General features: G+C 37.5%; 1 protein-coding gene across 3 annotated transcripts in view; it reads left to right on the top strand.

Moving 5' to 3' along the window:
- LOC124787742 (N-acetylneuraminate 9-O-acetyltransferase) overlaps positions 1-21,567 on the top strand; it is a 254,809-nt gene that overhangs the window by 200,339 nt on the left and 32,903 nt on the right. For all 3 annotated transcript variants that reach the window (XR_007015998.1, XM_047254605.1, XM_047254606.1), the window contains 2 exons: positions 93-262; positions 1,771-2,007. Coding sequence is in view for 2 of the 3 variants with exons in the window: in XM_047254605.1 (XP_047110561.1) it covers positions 93-262; positions 1,771-2,007 (407 nt within the window). In the remaining variant the exon portion in view is untranslated. The remainder of the gene's footprint in view (positions 1-92; positions 263-1,770; positions 2,008-21,567) is intronic.

Genomic DNA, 21,567 nt, shown 5'->3' with positions numbered 1-21,567 from the left:
GCTACACCTTTAAGCCTGTGCAAATAGAGAATTTTTTAAACTTGTCTCCTACCTTAATATTTCTTTACAATGTGTGTTTATTACTTTTATAGGATGGATGCAGTTGGTGATACTTATTTATCACATGACAGGTGCAAGTCGTATATTACCAATATATATGCACATTCGTGTCCTTGTTTCTGCCTATCTGTTTCTATCTGGATATGGTCATTTTTGTTACTTTTGGCAAAGAGGGGATGCAGGAATAGTACGCTTTTTCCAGGTTTGTATTTTAATAAAATTTTTTGGGCCTTGATCTCCATATTGTTTTACACTGTTGGATGATTTAATTAATTCCATGTCTTGATGACTTTTTCTTTTAATTTTTTGTTCATTCCTTTGCATTTGTGTCTTCCTCTGCATTTGTTTCTTCCTCTGCATTTGTTTCTTCCTCTGCATTTGTTTCTTCCTCTGCATTTGTTTCTTCCTTTGCATTTGTTTCTTCCTCTGCATTTGTTTCTTCCTCTGCATTTGTTTCTTCCTCTGCATTATATTTAACCATTCCACACACTCTGTATGAAATGGCCATTTCAGTCCCTCTTCTGTGCTTCAGATATATTTGGAACTGCACTTTTATTTACAGTTGGAAATAAAACCCAGAGCTATGGGAGAAAATGGTGCCATTCTTCTTCATATGCACTACACACAAATTACATAGCAGGAATCTGTGAAATCTAGTACTCCTAGTTATTTGAAATAATGATGACGATGATTTTATGATGATGATGATGACAGTGCTGGTGAAAATAACACTTGTGAAGGAATTTAGTTATGATATGTATGCCAGTTTGGACTGATACTCAACAAGTAAAAACCTAGTGATTCTGGGCACAAATGACTGAACTGTTTTCTTCTTCTGAGAACACAGCTCATAATACCAGCATTTAACAACTTCATTGTTTGATAACCCATTAATGAAAACTCAAGTTAGAATTAAATTGTGAATCAGGCTGGCACTTGGAATCTATATCCTTCACTTTTCGCACTGCCTGTAATAGTTAAACTTGTAAAAGCATTACTGCCAAAAGACGAGGTTACATGTTAAAAGTCCCTGTTAGAAGCTTAATGTTAGTCATTCAGAAAGTTGCAGTATAGTGCACATTTTTCTGCATACTGAAAAATTAATTTTTTAATCATTGTGGGACATGAACAAGAGTAATGTTTTCTCCCTTCTCCTCAGAAGAGTTTGGTTCCCCTCATCCTAGGGTTCAGATTGGTCTGCATCTCCTTCTTAACTTTTCCCAATCTATCTCTCTTTCCTCCAAGAGGAAGGAACTGGACATACCAAAAGATATAGTTGATTATACTTTACATGTGCTATCAGCAGCACTATAGTTTTATCTCCTGGAAGAAAATTGGGGCCAATCTCATTTCTGAAAGTGGATTTCCCTTTGATATATTTAATGTTTTTTGGTGTAGAAATGTGTTGCCTTGTATTACAGCTCTCATGTGAAATATGACACTTTGAAAGCAAGGAATAAAAACCAAATTAACAAATTAAAAAATTGATAAAAATGTATTATTTTTGGCTTTCATATGAGATAGATATTTTTAAAGCACATCATATCAGCCATGCATTCAATTTTGTTAAATCCAACAACAAAAGCCAGTGGCTGTTTCTTTGGAAAAGTGTATATTATCAGACTATTCTGGGCACCAGTATTACTTGTATAATTTCATCACAGTTTCTTTCGGTTGCATAAGTTATTAATACAACTTACAATGTTTCAGGTACTGTTTCGACTCAACTTCATGACTGTGATGCTTTGTCTCTGTATGAACAGGCCATACCAATTCTACTACTTTGTACCTTTAATTTCATTCTGGTTTCTAATGGCTTATTTGGTACTGGCTCTGCCACCCCAAATAACAGCTGCTTCATCTGAAACAAATCCCCTTCATTATTTGTATTTGGTTCTGAAGATGGTGGGTCTTTTTACTGTTATCACAGTACTCTATATGTCAGAGGTAAGTATAATCTTTTTTACATCGCTTTAGCAACATTGTGAGAGAAGTTTTTATGTATTACTTCATTCATGAACAGTTGAATTAGACAAACGTATACATCATCAAATTGACTTGTGGCATGAGATACTGAAAGGACTGTAAAGTCATCGTGATCCGTTACCACTGACCTACTGTCCACCACTTGAGGAAATTGGCCAGAACTGGATACTGAATGCACGTATTACAGTCAGTAGTACCATTGTGTTCGATAGAATGGAGATCAGGTGACAGGTGCACCCTCATGTCTTTGGGTTTTTCTTCAAAGTCCTTTCATCCAGTTCAGGATTAATGTGGCTCTGCATTGATTTTCTTGTGGTGCGTGTCTTTCATGGGGCATGGTGGGTAAAAAACAGATTGCTATTGTTGAACGATAATTGCCTGTAGTGTTATCCAATGAGAGACAAGAGCAAGTGTATCAGCGGCCCTTTCTCAGCCCAGGTTGACATCCTACTCATACGAACATCTGCACTACCTGCTCAAGCAAGGCCCTATTGTACAAATAATGCCATGTATTCTTTTATAGTCTTGTAATTTGTCATTTCTATGTACCAATGTGTACGTCAGCTCATTAGTCTTAGAAGCCTTTTTCCGTACTTAGAATGTTCCGAACCAGTTTTCCTGCAGTCTTAATAACCATGGTGTGTTGGAGTGTGCAATATGCAGATGAGTAAATCAGTGGCTTCTGTACGCAAGAGTAAGGTGATGGTTCTTGATAGTGTGGATGCTCACCCATTGTTGTTTTTCATTGCTTTTGTTGTTGTTGTTCAAGAATTGCTCTGTAATGTTTGACAGTGGTAACTGCCTTCAGTACTTTGTTATGGCAGTTGACTCTGGAGGCATTGGTTTTGGTGAAAATGAGAGGGGTGTACCTGTTGAAATCTTGGCAGTTAGAAATGTCACCTGGGTGCAGTCCCTTAAGTTATTTGAACAATCTGTATGCCAGGAGAAACACTGTTTCATTTTGATGTTATAAACATGAAGTTTCTCCAGCTCTTTACCACTCATGAATTTGGACATCTATAATCACAAAATAAATCTCCGTTGAAAGATATATATCATAAAATAATTTTCAAACTTTAAGTTTGCTTATTAGCACTAGACTGAATAAAATTTTAAAAATAAGTTAATCCTAAACTTTCACGTCTGTTTCCTACTATGGAAAGCCACCTATTGAATATCACCTATTGAAACGCACCTACTGAATATCCCTCCCAAGACAAGCAATGCCAGAAACCCCCCATTGGGCGTCACTTAAAATTATTATCAGGAGTGTTTTTTTTTTTTCCTCACTAATTTTATATTCACATCATAATTTATGATCTTTGTCTCTTAATGCTGTTTACAAATTACTCTGATGGGGAAAAATATCACAACACTAAGGAGGAGTTGTACAACGTAAATGAAAATTGGAAGGCAAATGTCTGCATGTGAAAGATTGTCTATTCAATTTTCACCCAAGTCGTAGAAGAGTGGCACTAGTAAATGCCATTACGAGGCTGCAAATCAGGTTTGCTTTAAATAGGCTAAGATCCAACATTGAATGCAATTAAGCTTAATGAGACGCTCAGACTGGCAGGTACTAGAGATGTTAAGCTAACACAAGATTCTCGTAAAAGCACAGGGAAAAACAAATGGTAGTATATTGCATCAGAATATCAAGAAAAGAAGTAGATGGGTTTCTTGTTTGGTTGGAGGATTTAGAATATGAGGGTGGATAGATAGACTATGCCTGTGTGAACATCATGAAGTCACAGATATGGAAAAGATAAATGTAGGTGGCTATAAGCTTCCAGCACATGCAAGTAGAGACACTATATATAGAGGAGGGGTTGCCATATACATTAAAATTTATCATAATCTGAAAAATTTAGAAACTAAAAAAATTTATGTAGAGCAACAAATAGAAGAATGTGCATGTGAGCTTAAACTAAATACCGGTACTTTTATAGTTGTAGCTGCGGGTAGGTCACCATAGGGATATTTTCAGCGTTTTTTGAAAAACTTGGATTCTCTGTTTTGCTCTCTGTCAAACAGAGGGCAGCAAATTATTATTTGTGAGGAATTCAATGTAGATTTTCTGAAAGAGCTTGACCTTAAAGTATTACTTGGTTCTTTCAATTTGACATCAGTTATTGATTTTCCTGCTCGGGTAGTACAGGAAAGCAACACACTGATAGATAATGTTTTATAGACCAAGATAAATTTAATAACATAAAAACTCTTCCTGTTAAGAATTATCTGTCTGATTATGATGCACAGTTAGTTACAGTATCTGCATAACTCCATACAGTAATGCAAAACAGTCCTCCAAAATAGTGGGTTCACTTAATGATTTAAGAATTCCAAATTTTAGGGAAAACTTACAACAGTAGACAGATAAGGTGTACAGGGAACGTGATGCTAACTTAAAATTTAATATATTTCATGGTACCTTTGTGAGTATATTTGAAAACAGTTTCTCTAGAAAAAACAGTGAAACATAATTGTAAGAAACCATCTAAGAATCCAAGGCTTACTAAAGGGATAAAAATACCTTGTAAACAGAAAAGTGGTAACACTTGCCCACATACTGATGTAACCAATCGTGCTCTACCAGTTATTAATGTACCAGCATATTTCACATTTCAAGTGGCTTTTCTCGTGCTTATATTAACCTGTGATCTTGCAATATTAATCACTTCGGTATGTTATCTAGACAAATGTGCTCCCAAAATTTCATTACCCCCACATTAATTATTTTTGGTGTTGCAATTTTTTTTCTGTCAGTGTATATTAATATCATCACTGACTGCTCTGAGATGCAAAGGGATTACAGCCACAGAATATCAGCACTCGTTCACAAAGCGATTGTCATACAGTAATCAGTGCCAAAACTACAATAAATATTAGTGTCAAAATTTCATACTTTCCCAATATCTGAAACCAGATCTCTGACCTTAATAATCTGTCCATGCACACGTCAGTCCTCAGCTTGAAGTTTCAACTTGGAAATTATGTAGGCAATTAAGTACCAAGCTTCACAAAGGTTCACTGGTCCACTGGTGGATTAGAATTGTGGGAGGAAGGAAGGATAGTGGGAAGTTCAACTTACCACTGGGTTAGTAACATTGCTGAGATGGGCTTGGAAGATGTGGTAGGAAGTAAGTGACAAATTGAAACAATGAGGCATCTATGAGATGTGCATAAGTAGTGCAAGTGATACCACATTGTCCACAAAAGACTGGGAAGCTGGTTTCAATCCTGGTATGACAATTTTAATTTGTGACAACTGTTCATTGTAGCATAAGTTCTGCTAGACAGTTGCAAAATGTCCTCAGAAAAACTAAGAATGATGAGATTTTACCTTTGCCTACTAAATATCGTGTCACATATCATTTCATCAGCCAATATTCTCTTACCTCAGTTCAGTAATACATCCAGGTAGTGGTCTTAGGATGGTTGCAGATATTTTCTTTAGCATGGAAAGCAACACAGATACTCTTTGAGCTACTTAATAATAGTTGCTCTTTTTCTCAATCTCTTGTAACACCCTCTCACTCCAAAACATATAATAAATAATTCGAAAATATAATTATCACACAATTTAGAAAACATCCATCTAAATTACTGACCCCATACCTCTTACAAATGCACATTGAATTTCCTTAAGGAAAAAAAAAATCAACACTAAATACAAAATTGATACCAGAGCACTACAGCTGCCCCCATACACAGATCTTAAATTAACATCTGATACTTACTGAAGGTCCATGGTATTTTAGCGAATAACCATTCCATCATCATCAGGTGGTTCATGTAATAATGTGTCTGCTGCAGTTATTCAAGAGTTATTTGCCAAAATATCATGGAGCTTGAATGACTAGATCTGGCAGTATATCAGAGAACATTGGAAGCATTTTTCCACGAGTTCACTAGACATCTAAAACCTAAAACATAATTAACACAAGGTAAAATGTCACACTATATGGTTCCATTGTTCTCTGTTTCCCATATAAATTCCAATAATTTTGACTTTACCATACAAACAGCACTTTTATTGTGGTATTACCTTGCTCCATTTCAATCTTTTGCACATTTCTTCTGAGATGAAAATGTATCTCACATGTGGTAATGGCAGAACAGAGAATTGTCTAATCTTTTTTAGGATAAATCCAGACAACAGGTTCCCCTGCCTAAAGAGTATCTCCAGCAGTTTAAAAAATACTGAAACAATCACTTACAAGACAGATTTTAACACTTCAAATATCACACATACCAATTGTCACAAAGAAAAACAAACCATTGGAAAGAGTAACATGGGGCATTTCACAGACTTAACGATCCTCCATCAAAACATGCAATCTTCAAAAAAATAAAATACAACTATTAGAAGTTGAGCTCAAATATTTGAACTGCACAGTAGCTTGTATTACTGAGCACTGGTACAGAGACACATAAATCCAACATGTAGTATTATCAGTGTATGAAAGGGCAAACTCTTACTGCAGAACTACTTCAAGGGGTGGAGGATCATGCATTTATGTAAGAAAAGGAACACAATTCAAATCAAGATGACCTTAGTACAGTACATGAAGACAAACACTTTGAAATATCAGCTATTGCATTAACAGGGCTTGATATCACCAATAAATTAATCATTTTGTGTCTGTATAGATCTCCCAGTGGTAGTGTGGACACTTTTTTAATAAATTAACAGAAGTTCTAGATAAAGTCTCAAGTACAAAGGTCAACATAATTCTGTGTGAGGACGTTAACATCAACACTAATATCATAAATGAATCCAGCAGCACCTTCATAAACATCCTTCAAAGTTTTGGCATGTCCCTATTGGTCAATAGTGCAACAAGGGTTACTACAGTGACTGCATCAGTAATTGACCATATGGCTACAAATATGGGCAGGGAAAAATATGATGTAGCTGTGATCTCGGACTATCAAACCATCTCTGTCAAATAACAAGAAGTTGGGATGAAGTGTATAAGGAAACCAATTTGAATATGAAATTCTGTAAATTCTCCACATTGTTTAAATTGAACTTTGAAAAGGCATTTCCAAAAATGTGTATGTCCATATCGACATCTCACAAAAACATATGGATAACAGCAAGTATTAAGAAATTCTCTCAAACACTTAAACACCTCAGTTCCATGAAAAAGATTCACAATGGTCCAGAATTCTTAAATTTCTATCACAGATACAGAAAGATCTATAGGACGGTGCTGATTGCTGCAAGAAAGTCATTTAATGACAAAATAATATATAATGCAGAGAATTAAAGCAAAACAGTCTGAGATGTTCTAAAAAAGGAAACGGGGAGAGGCAAACAGTCGCAGAATAACATACTGCTAAGGGAGGGGGGTAAGGTAATAAATGATCCACAACACTTAGTAAAGTATGTAAATGAGCATTTTTCAAGTATTGCATAGAAGTTTCAGCAAAAATTCCCCAAAACAAATATAACACCTGTAAATAATGTTGCAGCAAATACAGTTATGTTACTTCCAACCACAGAGAATGAAGTCAATAAAACTGTTCAAAAACTAAAAAATAAAAAGTCAGTAGGCTTAGATGAAGTACCAATGTGTGCACTGAAACAATGCATAGGGATTATACAAGGCCCCTTAATAAATATAATAAATGAATCCTTCACATCAGGGACATTTCCAGAGCAGTTAAAACAGGCAGAGTCGTATCTTTGCTTAGGAAAGGTAATGCAGAAGACAGAAAATTACTGGCCCATTTCCCTGCTGTCAGCATTCTCAAAAATAATGAAGCAATAACAAAAGATAGATTAATGAATTATCTGAATAAATACAATCTTTTAAGCGAATCACAGTTTGGTTTCTGAAGTGACAAAAATATGGAGTCAACCATAGTAGAATTCACAAAAGTTGTACTTGATGCTCTTGATAAAGATGAGTGTCTCACAGACATATTTCTTGGATCTTTCTAAGGCGGTTGATACTGTCGACCACAAGATTCTATTAAAGAAGCATTAGGAATAAGAGGGGTAGCTAATGATTGGTTTCGATCATACCTAACAGAGAGGTTACAAAGAGTAGAGATAACACATACTTCAAATAGATCTAAACATTTAGTAAAACACTTATCAGAACCAAAATACATTAATATAGGGGTTCTGCAAGGTAGCATATTAGGACCAATACTATTCCTGATATAAATCAATGATTTTCCCACTAGTGTTACTCATGGTGAAAAATTCTCTTCGCTGATGACAGCAATATTATAGTCACTGAGAAAACAAGAGAACTCCTTGCCAAGAAAGCAAATGAAACTCTCAAGGAAGTTCATGATCGGTCAATAGGCAATAAAGTGACATTGAACATTAAGAAAACTAATGCCATGAATTTCAGTTTGAAGAGGAAAAATGGCAATATGTAATTAAATGTAGATGGCACCTCTATAGACTGTGTAACAAATGCAAAATTTCTAGGAATGAATATTGATTCTCAGTTGAAGTGGTGTGAACACACAAAGGTACTTGCAAACACACAAAGGTACTTGCAAACACACAAAGGTACTTGCAAACACACAAAGGTACTTGCAAACACACAAAGGTACTTGCAAACACACAAAGGTACTTGCAAACAGAATGTCATCAGCATGTTATGCCCTTAGAATCCTATCATCAATGTGTAACATGCAGTGTCTTTTAGTTACATATTATTCATATGTACACTCAATTCTTAGCTATGGCATTCTTTTATAGGGAACAAATGCACAAAACATGAACACAATTTTCAAACTCCAGGAAAGAGCCATATGAATAACAACCAAAAATACTAGTCGAGCTCATTGTAAAGATCTGTTCAAAACACTGGGGATTTTAACTGCTCCATGTGAATACATTTACCAATCAGTTATACAGATCAAAAATAACATTGGTAATTACTGCACAAACAGCTCTGTCCATGACCATGCAACAAGAGAGAGACTCAACTTACATTTACCAAGAAAACATAAACATAAAACTCAACAGCATTTTCTACAAAGCAATAAAAGAGTACAATGAATTACCAAAAGAGATTAAAGAAATTGCAAAAATAGACTTAATTAAAAAAGGCAGCTAAAAAGTACCTGTTATGCAATACATTTTATACAGTGAAGGATTACTTAGATAAAACAGAGTAGGGGTTTGATAAAAAAAATGTACAAATAAATAATGATAATAATGATGATGGTGATTATAAAACATCCAACATTCCACATAACACCTTCACTTTTTTTTTTTTTTTTCCTTTCTAGAAATACTTACCCCCAAGCTATACATGGCACAATACTAATAGTCCAGTAGAATTAGCATTTACGTACAGCTCCTCATTAAAGTTGGACCATTTCTCATCATCAATGAAGACAATTTCAAAAGTAGTTCTTCAGTAATTCTTATGTACACGCTTTTAAATACAGAACTATAGCAACTAATTGTCTTGTACCTATTTAATATACTGCCAAGTTGTGGATTCTCTAATTCAACATGACTACTCTGATGAAGCAGTTCATTCAGGCTGAGAGGAGTGGCGACTGGGAACTGCACCTCACCACTGTTAAGATAATGTTACCCTATTTTCATGACAGTGGACATTGTCTGTATGCTAAATCTACACAGCTGTATTTACAAGACATGATGGGCCTTGAAAAGAAAATATCAGAAGACTATACACAGTTTGCATTCAAAGGCTGATAAGTTTTGGAGTGAGATATGGTCTGACATGACGATTGAGCAAGCACTAATGCCCCCGTTGAAAAGTACTGGAGGGCTCAGTCATGGTCGCAGCATTTCAGACAGTACTCTGAGTAGATGGATTCTGACCATGCCAACTGTTCCTACAGTGACCCAGCAGGTTGAAGAGTTCTGTGGTGTATCACTCACTACCTCAGAGCAACATGTTGATGTGAGGGATGCTAGAGTTCAGTGTGACACTGCAGGTCTTCAGAAATTTGTTGAGTGGTTTCAATCCCATGATCCTTTTCCTGTTACTAAATCTGTTATGTCTATCAGCACAGGAATCGTAGCACAGGAATCGTCAGAGATGACTCAAGCAACCGTCACAGAGCCTCTGAAATGGGCAACTCCTCAATGCTCACCCCTGTTGGTCAAACTTTTGACAACATCAAGTTGGTCTGAAAGAAAAGAGTGATGAGTATACAGGGATTTAAATCTAAGGTGACCATTCATCAGTAGTATGTACCAGTGAACCCTGAAACCATATTCCACCCGATAGCACTTGTCAAGAAATCTGACGAACAGCCTAAAGAATTCTTCCAATATGAGCTGGCACGCTATCCTCTCTCTCTGTTTGGTGCATCTGGAATGAGGAAGAATCCCAAGTCAGTGTTATATGACTTGTTCACACCATTGAATGAATGATGTAAACCTGGAAGAAGTAGCATTTGTCATCGATGGTGGATTTCTTCTCCACCAGGTTGTATGGAAGAATGATGAAACATTCCAGTTAATGCTAACCAAATAAGTTGAATATTTAAAAAGACACTACAGCGGAAGTGCAACAAGTGTGGTGTTCAATGGCTACCCAGAAGACCTGCCCCCTAAGAGCATCAAATATGCTGAGCGTCTCCGCCAAAGCAAAAGACACACTACTCCTGAAGTCATCTTTACCGAGTTAGTGATGGTGACTATGACTCAGGAGCAATTCCTTTCCAATGACAGAAACAAAGCACGTCTCATTAGCTTGCTTATTTCGAGGCTTGAAGATGAAGGTTTCTCAGTAAAGCCAGCTAATGAAGATGCAGGCCACCTAATTGTTGCCACTGCGCTTGAGGTATCATAGGAACATGAGAAGGTTGTGGTTGTTGGTAAGGATATGGACCTTCTCATCATGCTCAATGCCCCAGCCACGCCATCAGCAAATATGTATTTCTTGAAACCTGGAAGAGGAAAGACCTCATCAAAAGTATTTGGTTCCAGCAGTTTCAAACTGGCAAACAACATCAGAAGGCCACTCATATTTCTCCATGCTGTAAGTGGATGTGACACGACTTCAGCACTCCTCAGTCAGGGCAAGAAGAAGGTGGTCAATCTACTAATCAAAAATAAATGTCTTCTGGAAGACATGAAACCTTTCTTAGAGCATGACACTCAAGCTCAAGCTGAAGCTATTGTCGAAGCTGGCCTCCGATTTTTAACAACCCTCTATGGAGGTATGGCAAGAGACACTTTAGACAAACTGCGATTCAACCTGTTTTCCAAAGCAATTCATTCGGGAGGATGACAGTTCAATCCTGTCTCCGGCCATCCTGATTTAGGTTTTTCTGTGATTTCCCTAAATCGCTTCAGGCAAATGCCGGGATGGTTCGTTTGAAAGGGCACGGCCGATTTCCTTCCCCATCATTCCCTCGCCCGAGCTTGCGCTCCGTCTCTAATGACCTCGTTGTCGACGGGGCGTTAAACACTAATCTCCTCCTCCTCCAAAGCAATTGTGAAATCGAGATTCACCCTAGTATCCCTGCCACCAACATCGGAAGCAGCTCGCCAGCATTGCTTGAGGACCTACTTACAAATACAAATGTGGATAGGAGACCAGATGGATCCGCTCCTCTGGAGATGGCAGGCTTCAGAGATTGGTCTTGGCCCCGTTCCTACCTCCAAAGAACCAGCTCCACAGTCTCTTCTCTCAACAATTTTCTGCAAATGCAACAAGGGCTGTGCAGGTTGTTGTGGGTGTCAGAAGGCTGGTATTAAGTGCGCATTAATTTGTGTCAACTGCAAGGGGAACTCATGCACTAACTCCCTTCAACCAGATGAAACTGACGAACCAGATGTTAATGAAGACCTGGACTGTATATATGAGGTGACAAAAATTACTGACTTTTACGAGCTGAGTGACGGGACGTCGGACTCGGAAATTACAGACTTTGAGGAGCCGAGTGGTGCAATGACAGTCAAACGTCGCCGTATGTGAAATTTGTGTACGTACCTACTTTTACCCTTTTCCTCTCATACATTTATGTAAAATTTTGTAATTACGAAATGTAATAACCACTACTTAATTTCAAGGAGTGTCTCTCTCTTCCTCCTTCATATCAGTTGAATGGGTATCACTATATTTTATCGAGGGTCAAGAATGGAGACCCTGCATCTGACAAAAGGCAAATTTTACAGGGGAGCTAAAAAACATAACTTTTTAATAAAAATTTTGATTGCTTTGATTTTTTTATTTAGAGCACAATCATTTATTACTCTCAGGTTGTGCATTGTCTTTTTTGCATCATTTTGTTATAGCATTTTTTTTTTCACTTAAAAGTTTTTTTGAGCCAGGACTTTTTCTGACATCTGTCAGATACAAGATCTCAGTTCTTAGCCCTCAATATATGAAAGACTTTTAAATATTATTTTTCAAATTTTACAAAATTTTAATATTTTATTTTATTACTATATTAAATAAGTACAAGACAAAGGGTTGCTATAGTTCTGTATTTAAAAGCATGTACATAAGAATTACTGAAGAACTACATTTAAAATTGTCTTCATTGATGATGAGAAATGGTCCAACTTTAGTGAGGAGCTGTACGCAAATGGGTAGTCCAATAAATTCACTTTTGGTTTCATTTAATGCAGAATTTCTCTCTCCATATCTTTTTTATGAACGACATTATTGATAGGTGGGTTAGTTTCAACGATATTACCAAAAAACAGAGGTTAAAATGGAAATTTTTCATGAACATGTAAAATTAGTCCATTCTTGAAGAGCACTAGTATAGAAATGGGTGGTCCAAAAAATATGTGGATGGTCTCATTCAGTGCAGAATTTCATGCCCTACAATTTTTAATTCCTCTATGTTTTCGATATTGTGAGTCATTTATGAGATATAATCACAAAACCGAAAAAATACCCCTTTTTCGGGTACATTTTTGCCCCCTACCACTTTTGCACAACTTTGCTGACTGGGAAAACCTAGGATAGATATATTGGGCCATAAATGAAGCCATTGAAACAATAAAACCTTTTGTAGCAATTATTTCCGATTTGTCTAAGTTTTAGGTTTAACCCTACTTGACTATAACACCTCTTCCTCTTTCTGAGCACAACATATCACTAATTATGGAGGGATGCTGACTCAATTTTTCTGGATAGCAAATGGGAAATTGCAGTAGTTGCAGTACAGAAAATGGCCCAGAGATCGCCAGTGTGTGTGTGTGTGTGTGTGTGTGTGTGTGTGTGTGTGTGTGTGTGTGTGCAGTGACTGATAGTGAGATGTTAGTGAATGGTGTAGCTTTACATTATTTAATAAGTTATTTGTAGAAAAAGTATTGTACAGTAGTAAGTTATTTGTAGAAAAAGTATTGTACACATGGAGTAAATCTAATGATTACGTCTAACTAGAAGTCTGTAAATATATGTGTATATGAATTAGCTTATTTTTAATTGGTCCAAACTTGTAAATACTTCGACGTGTCCTATATCCTTGTAAAAAGATATCTACGGATGAATAAAGCTGCTGCTGCTGCTGCTGCTGCTGCTGCTACTACTACTACTACTACTACTACTACTTCTACATTGTAGTGTAGACTGGTCTAACAATGACTCACCTCCCTTAATGCTGATCAAAACTACTAGCATTTGCAGATTATTATGCCTTCCCTTAAAATAAAACTAAAATAAACTTTTCTGGCATTTATACCTACATATGTGATGGTCACTTATTAAGATTTAAAAATTATAACTTAAAAAAGTTAACGATTTAGATCTGGTTCCACTAGAATAAATCCTGATAAATTCGAACTGTTATCATTTAATAGTGTTCCTTTCAGATATTTTCTGATAAATTTTAGTAGCCACTCACTCTCAGTAACAGATGATTGTCAAATGAATGGGAGTGTCACTTGACAAATGACAGTACATGGACATTGTGTGCCCTAATGTACTTCACATGAAATGGAGAAAAGTGGGTTTGTTGAAGTTTGTATAGGTTTGTGAAGTAAAGAGTGCAAAATCTGCAATGAAAAATGGGAATGAAGATGGTAAATACAATAACAGGAGAAATATTATAGTGTTAGGACCAAGAAGGAATAAGAGGAATACTGAGATTATGGACCAAAAGAGAATGGCCATAGAAGTTTTGACAGTGGTAATGATTCTAGTACCAGAGGAACAGAGAACCAAGAAATGCAGTGAACATAGCATCATTAGTTTAATTTCACATGCAGCTAAAGTTGTGTTAAGAATCATGAGTAAAAGAATGAACAATGGCAAGTTATCAAGATTTAAGTGAGTTTGAACATGGCGTTATAGTTGGAGTACGAGCCAGGTAGCAATGAAGTGCGGATTTTCCCATATGACCATTTCACGAGTGTATTGTGAATATCAGTAATCTGGTAAAACATCAAATCTTTGACATTGCTGTGGCCAAAAAAAGATTCTGCAAGAACAGGACCAACAATGAGTGAAGAGACTCATCCAGTATAACAGAAGTGCATCCATTCTGCAAATTGCTGCAAATTTCATTGCTGGGCCATCAACAAGTGTCAACATGCGAACCATTCAACAAAACATAATTGATGTAGGCTTTCGGAACCGCAGGCCACTCATGTATCCTTTATGACTGCACGACACAAAGCTTTACGCCTCACCTGGACCTGCCAACACTGACATTGGACTGTTGATGAGTGGAAACATGTTGCCTGGTTGGATGAGTCGCATTTCAAATTGTATTGAACAGATGGACGTGTACAGGTATGGAAACAACCTCATGAATCCATGGACCTGCATGTCAGCAGTTTACTGTTCAAGCTGGTGGAGGCTCTATAATGGTGTGGGACATGTGCAGTTGGAGTGATATGGGACCCCTGTCATGTCTAGATGTGACTGTGATGGGTGACATATAAGCAAGCATCCTGTCAGATCACCTGTAGCCATTCATGTCCACTTTGCATTCCGACAGACTTGGGCAATTCAGACAGGACAGTACGACACCCTACAAGTCCAGAATTACTACAGAATGGCTCCAGGAACACACCTCTGAATGTAAACATTTCTGCCGGCCACCAAACTGCCGGATAAATTCTAGTGTCCGATAACACCCATCGGCTTTGACCAGTGACGTCATACATAAGGCAAAGATGCTGCAATGGACAATCTATGAATGTAACAGATCATACTCATAAACAAACAAATGTAGCATGCCGTAAAATAATACATTTAACGCAGCCATTATTTACACACGAATTTCATTTAAACGAGTTGAAAATGACTGAAATAAATAAGAACACGAGAGCAATTACGAGTGCATATATTATATTATATTTCCCACATGTACTGCAAAAACGATCTAAACAATGAACCGTCAAATAGTTGGAATCTGTAACTAGAAGCAACCTACGTAGGAGGTCATTTCTAGTTACCAATTCCAATATTACTGTTTGTTGCACTAAAATCTTATAACATATCTGAAACGTGCTTAAAAAATGATCTTCTTAGTGAACTACGGAATACAACTAGAAATGCAAAACTGTCAAAGCCCTGGAACCGATAACTATACTACGCGAAAGTCACAACAGGTACAGTAACTCCAAAACAACACTCAGTAAAACTGATACATCGGGAATGAAAGTAAAATGAAGAGCAGTATAGAAAAAACATCGAAAAGGAAAACAAAAGTGGCTACATAAAAAGAAACTTACCGCATATGAACTTCTGTAGGAGTCAAAGACAGAGGCTGACAAGAACGAAATAAGGACATAACAAGAAATAATAATGTTAGAATGTCAAACTGTAATGAAAGAAGCAAAATCCAGAATAACTAATGAAAAAAATAATAAGAAATAGAAACTGCAAGGCACAGATGAGGCACCACCCAAATCAGTTCTTCCCTACCACCCACCCTTAATCAGACGCGAAATTTAAAATAATAAAAAAAATGAAACCACGAGTCAGTCACATAAACCCTCTGGCAGAGACACAGCAATACCCCTTGGCCCACCATTGTAACCAGAAAATATTAAAACAGCAGTAAAACCTCCCTCCAGAGAAACGAAAAAAGTAGCGCTCGCACAATACAGGAACATAAAAAAAAAACGCGACGTAAAACAAGAAAAAAGTATCAGACCCACCAACACCTCAAAATGTGGCTTTTATATTTTGCTGACTACTTTCATAAAGGCAAGAAGTAAATAATAACCTTTAGGAATACTCTTCCTCGATCAGTATTGATTTAAATGGCCTTGCAACACTGAAATCCTTCTCGTTCCCCGCCCAACAACAGATTTTACAGCGATAGTATTTTTACATGCCCCCGTCTTATAATCTTGAAACTGAATATTGTGATTCACGACCAAATGATGATAACCCCTTTCACCCAACCCCTTGCACTAAGCAAACCCATCCAACATGACTACAGAACCTTTTTCCACATAGTCTTCTATTAAAGATGTCAAGACTTCCTTTGTCCGATTTGGTACAACCGTAAATACAACATGAGCACAATCTCCTCCAGAAACTACTACTCCAAAAACCCAAAGCCCAACAACCTCGTGCCCCCTTTCGTACTTTCTCTTTCCAAAATGTGACTCATCTACTTCAACTATAACCCCTGCCTCCCCCCCCCCCCCCTCCTTCCTCCTAAATGACCCCCCCTAGACTTTATAAATTCCCCGCAGACTTCTCTACAAAATGAGAACCAGTCAACTACAGTGCCACACGAAACCCCTGCTTCGTGCATGACAGATTTGCAATAATAGGGCCTATTCATAGCAAAAATAGGTTAGCGTGACAGTTCATTCTAAATTCAGCCTCGATCTTTCAGACTACATCCCCCTGTATATGGATCTCCATATGTTATTTTTTCTGCACCTCCACATGTATTCATCGGAAGTTCGTGATGACCCAACCTTTCTTCAAAACCCTATAATTTCCACAGACAGTGCACTTGCAAAATCCAGCAATGACGCCCAATAATTGCAAAAATTGTATAGTTGATTTATGATCACTCATTTTCTGAAGCAGAATTTTCACAGTAAAAACAACTGACTCATCCATAACGAACAGCATGCGAAATCAAGACCTTATAAATCACGACTACTTATAAATCATAACTACTTTCATTAACAAAAGATGGCGAAAACAAATTACGAGATGAAAACAAAATAATCTACATCGAATTTTAATATACACGCGTAACGAGGAAATCCAGAGAAATCATTTGACGTTCATCGACTGCAATCTGCAGCACAAACAAAATAATATCATGCATTACGTCATTGGTCAAAGCTGACAGGTGGTTATCGGACACTAGAATTGACCCAAACTTCCCAGACGTGAACGTTATTGAACATATCTGGGATGCCTTGCAATGTAGTGTTCAGAAGAGATCTCCACTGCCTCATACTCTTATGGATTTATGGACAGCCCTTGAGGATTCATGATGTCAGTTCCCTCCAGCACTACTTCAGACATTAGTTGAGTCATGCCACAACATGTTGTAGCACGTACCAATTTCTTCGGCTCTTTAGTGTATGTGTGACTGAAGATGCAGGTCTAAAAATGAAAAAAACAACATGCTTATACAAGTGTTTCATAGACCTGGTAAAGGTATTCGACAGTGTGGCTTGGGACAAGTGTGCAATTTAATAACGGAAAAGAGAATGAACTAGTAAAGCTGATGGTGTATAAACTCGCTATATTTAAATCAAAAAGTGTCAGTAAAAAAGAGAGAAGAAAGTATCAACTAGATGAAATTGGATAAGGATTATGACAAGGCTACTGTCTTTCCCCCAACATTTTAAATCCACTGGCTGAGAAGGGGACAAAACTTTGAGTAAGAAGAATTTGGTGTTTGAGATAGTGCTTCTAGCAGCGGATGGAAAATAACTGCAGGAAATAATAGATATCAATGAATCTAAAGGATAGAACCGTGAAGTGAAAATCAACACAGAGAAAACAAAAATTGTGGAGGAAGTAAAATGGTAAACATAATGCTGAATGGAGAAACATTAGAACATGCGAAAAGCTTTTTACACCTAGGAAGCAAGATGGATAGTGACTGAAAATGCAGCACAGAAATTAAAAGCATTATAGCAATGGCAAAAGAGGCATTTGCAAGAAAAGCAGAGTTTTCTGCATCGATAATGGATAAATAGTTGAAGAAAAGACTGCATTACTGATACATGTCCAATGAGGGAGAAACATTGTGCAAGACTGGAGGCTTTTGTGATATGGACATAGTGGAGGATGGATGGAATGAGCTGGATGGAAGGGTGAAAAGTGATCCGGTACTGCAAAGAACATGAGAGACCATTACTGAGTTCAATAAAAATACAGAAAGGAACTAGATAAGAGGAGGAAAGAGAGATTTGTATAAAAAAAATTTAAAAAAAAGAAAAGAAACTGTCTTAGAAGGGCATGTGGAAGGGTGGAGAAAGAGAGGGAGGAAGAGTTTAGACATCCTGTATGATGGGCAGCATATACTGCAGCTATTAGAAGGAAGTAATGGACTATCAGAAATACACACACAAATGATATGCTAACATAGCGGGATAGATAACAACCACCACCACCACCACCACTACTACTACTACTACTACTACTACTACTACTACTACTGTTACAGCTAATACTATTATTGTTGCTCCTCTCTGTATATGTGTAAAATGCTGTAGTAGATTTCAATATTCCACAAACAAGTAAGTCCCAGACTCTTCCAGGTATTACAAATCTGAAGTCGTAAACAGACTCACTCTGATGTTTAAATGGAGTTACTCTCACTGAGGCATCACAGTTATACGTCAGTTCTTCATGTTCCGTGTAGGGGAAGCCCCTATCCTTGATATGCACGCAGTAATATGATAGAGCTTATGTGAAGGACATCGACAATGTGTCTGTGCTTTTGTCTCCTTAATGTAGACTCATATACTCAGCCTATGCAGGTAACATGTGATCAGTTACATAGGATTCAGTCATGCTAAAGTACCATTTTAATAATTGTGTGAAAATGCATGCTAAGTTACATGGGCTGCAGCTTAGAGGGTGGAGTCTGTCATTAAATGTTAACATGTTATTGTGAACATCCAAGAAGTGTGTGAATGGCAGCCATGTGGCCTCTTGAGTATGAGTGATGAGCTATGTAATGTTATCATCTTATTCATAGATTGAAACTGAAACAATGTATCCATTGTTGTTTCGACCTGTAAACCATTTACCAGGTAATGTGACATAAAATCTGTGGCGTCATCCATTGCTGTGTTGTGCAAATGCCACAATATGAAGTGCTGTATCCCAGTTTCTCTCTTTGGTTCTAACATTCTTTGAGAGTATATGTCCAGCATTTTACTAAAACATTCTGCGAGGCCAGCAGCTATCATTCTGTGAACAGCGTTGCGCATTAAAATTACGTCAAACATGAGTCTTGACTGAACCAATTTCCATCAGAGATCATTGCTGTAGTGCTCAGTGCATAGAAATTGTCTTTCACAAGAAAGATAGTGGTTTCAGAGCTTCATCAATATGTACAGCCTTGGTGAAAGTGTAGTGAATGAACTGGCCAGTGCACACTGTTACCCATTTATTCACAATGGCCAACTTGAGAAACCTTCAGAAAAGGTAAACTGTAGTCCAGTGAAATGGGGCAACTGCAGGAGGAATTGGTACAAGATATTTTGGGGATAAAAGAGGTGGCACATGCTCAAGTCATTGGCAGTCCCTATAGTGGCTTACATAATGTCAGACAGATCAGTAGATAACTGGCTAATGATACATGCTTCTGAGTATATCAAGAATCTTCAAAGAACACAGTAGACCTGATGTCAGAGCATCATGCAAATAGTTGTGGGGTGACAGATTGTTCCATCTCTTCCTCACAATCGGACAAAAGATGTCCTTGTATAAACATTGTTAGGCATGCAGGAAATTTTTACTGTACACATGTTGGGTTTATTGATAGTCAAGAGTTGGGGTGAAATGCGCGAGCGTAGAACGTTACAAAAGCATGACACAGATTGAACGTCTCCACCTGCTGTGAAGGATTGCTTACACTTTGGTGTTGCAGCTTTTGGAAGCCGGAGAACAAAGGGAGCTATATAGAATGACAATAGCTAGAAACAGTTCAAAGAAGTAGAGATGAAGCGTCATTCTTGTATGTTCTGTTCTGAGATTCACTTCAGATACGTTTTTCTGAGTAATAAAATATTTGGCATGTAACATAAATATTAAATACAAGAAGCAAAATACAGAAGAGTTCTTCTTAGAGGTTACATGGTTTCGTACCTAGCTTAGTCTGAAGCTCTCTTACAGCCCTCAATCTTGTGCAGACAGTGAAGTAGTCTCGTGGTACAATTAGAGGCCAGCATAGCAGGTCCATTGCACCAAACAAGCAGAAGAATGTGACTGTAAATCTTGAATAAAGTAAAAGTGTGCATGAACAACATCGGGGTGACAGTGTGTTAGTGAAGTTGTTGGCTCAGTTAAGACTCATAAAACTCATCACTTGAGCCCCCTAAGACTGATCACACTTCAACGAAGTGCACTGCAAGTGAGCTGGAGTGATAAGCAACCATTTCTGTATCAGTGGATCATAATTCTATTTGTACAATTTTCTTTCTACAGCAACTTCTTCCTTCCTGAAGACCTCTATGGTCTTCAGTAATGCTGGATCTTCCCTTTGTTTTTCTGCAGTGTTCTTAAGTTCAGTGATGAGTTGGAAAGCACTAGTGCTGTAAAGTTCTGGCACTTGATTCCATGAAAGGCAGTCGTATTCCTGAAGCTGTAGTTCACCTCTCATTTATGTGAAGATTTGCAAGGAATGATACATGGTTCAGAAACCATTTTAAACTGTAGATCCCCTTTCCCTGGTGGGTTTACTGGGGTAGGGTAGGCACACTCAAGTCGCAGAAGCATTGTCAAATTGGAAGACTTGCCCCAGCCCATTGAGCTACACGAAATCATTGTTATTATTAATATCCATCTTCCCAATCATGGTAATCAATCCTTCTGGATTGTCATTCACATAAAGGATGGTGATCAGTCACAACAGTGAATGGTCTGGCATACAAATAGGGTCTGAACTGACTGGTTGTCCAGACAACAATAAGGCACTCTTTCTCAGTTTGGCTTGCAGCAGTGCCATTCTGTAGCTGAATTGAGCCTGGAATACTTGTTACCTTCCAAATGATCTGTTACCATGATGCTACCAATGATACTTTTTACCTTAACTATTTTATTGTGCTGTTCAGAATTCTCTTGATGCAGTGAACCTGCTAAGCAGTAACACCAATTCTTGCTGTGTGACTTCTTCTTCATCTGCAGAGGGTCGAGAAGTGGAAGAGAGCTTTGTAGAGTCAAGTTACAAAATGACATAACAGCCTTTTCTTACATCTTCTCAGTGGATTTTTGACAGTTTTATAATCCTGTCTCACTTTTTGCAATATTGTAGCACTAAGAACAGTAAACCATGTCACCTGAAAGCTTAAAGTTCCCAGTTTGTTTATATACACTGATCAGCCAGAACATTATGACCACCAACCTCCTATCCACATAAACCCATACAGACAGT

The sequence above is a fragment of the Schistocerca piceifrons genome, chromosome 3, assembly GCF_021461385.2.
Source record: "Schistocerca piceifrons isolate TAMUIC-IGC-003096 chromosome 3, iqSchPice1.1, whole genome shotgun sequence".
In the NCBI taxonomy this organism is placed as follows: domain Eukaryota; kingdom Metazoa; phylum Arthropoda; class Insecta; order Orthoptera; family Acrididae; genus Schistocerca; species Schistocerca piceifrons.
The sequence above is the reverse complement of the archived record's forward strand: the minus strand, read 5'-3'. Positions and strand labels throughout refer to the sequence as shown.